Genomic DNA, 4,134 nt, shown 5'->3' with positions numbered 1-4,134 from the left:
AGGAACCACAACTGAGATTGTCTGCTTCGAAATCCTGAAGGTGTACATGAGGCTTGTAAAGAATCTCCACTTGCAAAATACCTCAGTGTAATAGCCAGTCTTATGTAGGGTGTAATAGCCTTTCTGTATTTTGCATCCTTTCGAGATATACTGGAACCCACCATCCGTAAAAGTAGTTCAAAGTCACTTGAGCACATCCGAACAAAATTGGTGAAACCTCCACCATCTAATTTCAGTTACACCAAAAGCAAATCACCATAGAGTCCTTTTTCAAAAACATTCCTCACCCATATCTTTCTCTTTTTCTTGTCCTCCCTTGACTTTATCAAAAGTGCCAAGTAAAATGCAGACGCTGCTGCAGCAACCTGTACACTCATCACAGGCATGGCCACAACTGAGGTGTGGACAGGAAACATTGTTTGGAAGTAGTTCACAAATAATTTGCAAACTGTTTCCAAACAGTTTGAAAACTGTTTTGAACCTGTTTGGAATCAAGTTTTCGGAAACAGTTTCCAAACTGTTTGGAAACCGTTTCCAAACAATGTTTCCAAGTGTGTAAGGGCTTTAATGATACAGACATACCACCAACAACCGGTGTACGCCTTCACGAAGTCAACAGACGCGTGATCAGTGAGTCAACAACAGCACTCACTGATCACGCGTCTGTTGACTTCGTGAAGGCGTACACCGGTTGTTGGTGGTATGTCTGTATCATTAAAGCCCTTACACACTTGGAAACATTGTTTGGAAACGGTTTCCAAACAGTTTGGAAACTGTTTCCGAAAACTTGATTCCAAACAGGTTCAAAACAGTTTTCAAACTGTTTGGAAACAGTTTGCAAATTATTTGTGAACTACTTCCAAACAATGTTTCCTGTCCACACCTCAGTTGTGGCCATGCCTGTGATGAGTGTACAGGTTGCTGCAGCAGCGTCTGCATTTTACTTGGCACTTTTGATAAAGTCAAGGGAGGACAAGAAAAAGAGAAAGATATGGGTGAGGAATGTTTTTGAAAAAGGACTCTATGGTGATTTGCTTTTGGTGTAACTGAAATTAGATGGTGGAGGTTTCACCAATTTTGTTCGGATGTGCTCAAGTGACTTTGAACTACTTTTACGGATGGTGGGTTCCAGTATATCTCGAAAGGATGCAAAATACAGAAAGGCTATTACACCCTACATAAGACTGGCTATTACACTGAGGTATTTTGCAAGTGGAGATTCCTTTACAAGCCTCATGTACACCTTCAGGATTTCGAAGCAGACAATCTCAGTTGTGGTTCCTGAGGTCTGTGAAGCTTTGATCTCAGCACTGAAAGGGTATGTTAAGGTAAAATAAGAAAACCAGAAGTATTCACTGTTTTACTTTCTCTCTCTCTCTCTCTCTCTCTCTCTCTCTCTCTCTCTCTCTCTCTTTTACCTTATGGCATTTAAAAACAATATGAAAGGTGTGTTTACTAGAAAAACATTTTTAAGTAGGAATCATATTTTAATTACAATAATTACTACATGAGTTTGGGGAAGGAGAGCAACTTGGAGTAGAGGCACCACTTGGGGCGGTAAAGTACTGTGGGATGCCTTGCGATGTTGGCACAGGAAACCCTGAATACCTTTGTCCTGTATATGAAGTTTGTGGGGTGAACTGAGCCGCTCCCTCCCCAAAGCACCCCATTACCAATTTGAAAATTATTTCATTAATTTTATGCTGTGCTATTGATACCTCGTGCTTACTTCTTCCGCATGCTCTCAGTTTATGGGCAACATTTTCACCGAACACATGATATTCATCCCGTGTAGTGACATGTTGTGCTAGAGACTTCATCAAGTGAAATGCTTCTTTCACTTCGTGAGCAGGCCTATTAGCTGACGAACGACGGGGCGGGAAAGCGCTCTGAGGTGTTTCAGCTTGATGTGAACTCTCAATTACAGCATCAGTTTCTTGCTCAGATTCAACTTCAGCAACCTGAAAGAGAAGAGAAACATTGATAAATATCGTTGTTGTTATTGTTGTTGTTTTTGTTGTAATTGTTTTTGTTGTTATTATTTATTGCCAGAGTTCCTACTAATATATTGTTTTTAAAATCATCATTATTGTCATAATTATTATGCATTATTGTTAGAATTATTACTATTCTCGTTATCATTATTTCTATCTATCATTATTATTGCTGTTGTTTGTATTGTGACTTACTGGTGTTAATATACTCATTATTTTCACTAATAATATTAGAGGCTCTTTCGCTTCACACTCCATCCCATTGGGTATTGTATCATCTCTGGAGAGAGAGAGAGAGAGAGAGAGAGAGAGAGAGAGAGAGAGAGAGAGAGAGAGAGAGAGATAAATCATTAGTCTACAGATGATCATTCTTCTCCTCATCGCAGTATCTCAATTGCAAGGGTATCATATTATGTGTGCATGTGTGTTATTTCACTGACTACGTATATTTCTCCTCAGATGCCTGCTATGGAAGAAGAATGGGTTGCAGCAGCAAATGGGTTCTCCCACAGATGGAACTTTCCACACTGTATTGCTGCACTGGATGGGAAGCACGTTCAAATACAAGCTCCAAAGAATTGTGGAAGCCTTTTCTTTAACTACAAAGGGACACACAGTATTGTACTCATGGCGTGCGTAAATGCAGATTACCAGTTTATATATGCAGATGTAAGATGTCAAGGCAGAATTTCGGATGGAGGTGTGTTTAAATATACAAGTTTGTATGAGAAAGTAGAGCAGAAGCGGCTCAGGCTACCACCAGACCAGCCACTTGCAGAGGGACGCATTCCTGTGCCATACATGTTTGTTGGAGATGACGCTTTTGCTTTATCACGTTACTTACTGAAACCATTTCTAGGAAATCTAGATAGGTCTTCCCCTGAGAGGATCTTTAATTACAGATTGTGTAGGGCTCGGAGGATAGTAGAAAATGCGTTTGGAATTTTAGCATCTAAGTTCAGAGTGTTTCTAAGACCTATTGCATTACACCCAGACAAGGTAGAAAGTGTTACTCTGACATGCATATATTTGCATAATTTTCTACGCAGGAATGTGGAGTCGAGAAATGTTTATTCACCACCCGGTACGTTTGACTCAGTAATAATACTAATATCAGTTATTATATTACGGTAATAATACTAATAGCACTTATTAAGTTACGGTAATTGTAACATCACCTTACCTCTCTCTCTGGTGAGTCTGTTGACCGGCTTCCTCTGGATTCTTGGCCCTGCAGCAAAATCAGGAGGGGCTCGTAACCAAACCATGAGCACTTCTTGGGGGAATTTCCACTTCACATGTTCCCTCCTGAATTATACTTTGACGGCTTTTATCTTCTTTTCTGTATCACTTACAGTTATAAATAGTTTATCAGCTATCTCAGTCAATGCATCCATCTTTTTAATTCTATTTTTGTAATCCACATTTGTTACATCCCACAATGTTGGGGATGAATGCAGCAATTCAGTTAGTTCTAGACTTTTCTCAGCAGACCACATGGTGTTATCACTGAAAGTCTCGAGTAGGTACTAATTCATCGTCGCCTCGGCCGCACACACACACACACACACACATGCAGTGTTTCCCATTCTGGATGGGAAACATTAATTCGTGAAATGGTGTTTGTAAATGGTTTGCAAACAGTTTGGAAACAGTTTGTATCTTTTGTTTTGAGATAACTTACTGCCTTTTATCTTGTCTTTCAGCAAGTACTTTCTCGTTCATTTGTACGTTCCTGTAAACGCTCCTCCCATTTGCTACCTTTATATATAGAATAATCTCCTTTATATTTTTATACATTGCATCACTCGCTAGTTCCATTCTCTTTACTCACCTTCCTAAAGCCATAAACACCCACTACGTCCACATTCTGTAATTTTGCTCTTTGTGCAATTTAACCTTAGACTATTTCTTATCCTTGGTGTTCTCCTTGCAACGAAAGAAATTTAGAACTAGCAAAGAGTTGTCGAGTTTGGAACGATGGCTCATACGTTTTTAAAATGCTTTAGTCACGATGAAAGAACAGAGGGTAGTTGATGAAGATAAAGTGTCAGGACCATTAAGGAAAGGAAGACTTGCGAAGGGTTGGATAGATGGTGTGAAAGAGATTCTGAGGGTACGTAGGTGTGTCAGCAAACTC

General features: G+C 39.7%; 1 protein-coding gene across 1 annotated transcript; it reads right to left on the bottom strand.

Moving 5' to 3' along the window:
• Positions 1-236: 236 nt before the first annotated feature.
• Positions 237-3,493, bottom strand: LOC135203255 (uncharacterized). The gene is given in 4 exon segments (XM_064233026.1): positions 237-394; positions 1,508-1,961; positions 3,178-3,286; positions 3,288-3,493. Coding segments are annotated over 4 exon segments (927 nt in total).
• Positions 3,494-4,134: the final 641 nt, after the last annotated feature.

This window comes from Macrobrachium nipponense, chromosome 36, assembly GCF_015104395.2.
Source record: "Macrobrachium nipponense isolate FS-2020 chromosome 36, ASM1510439v2, whole genome shotgun sequence".
NCBI classification, from domain to species: domain Eukaryota; kingdom Metazoa; phylum Arthropoda; class Malacostraca; order Decapoda; family Palaemonidae; genus Macrobrachium; species Macrobrachium nipponense.
The sequence above is the reverse complement of the archived record's forward strand: the minus strand, read 5'-3'. Positions and strand labels throughout refer to the sequence as shown.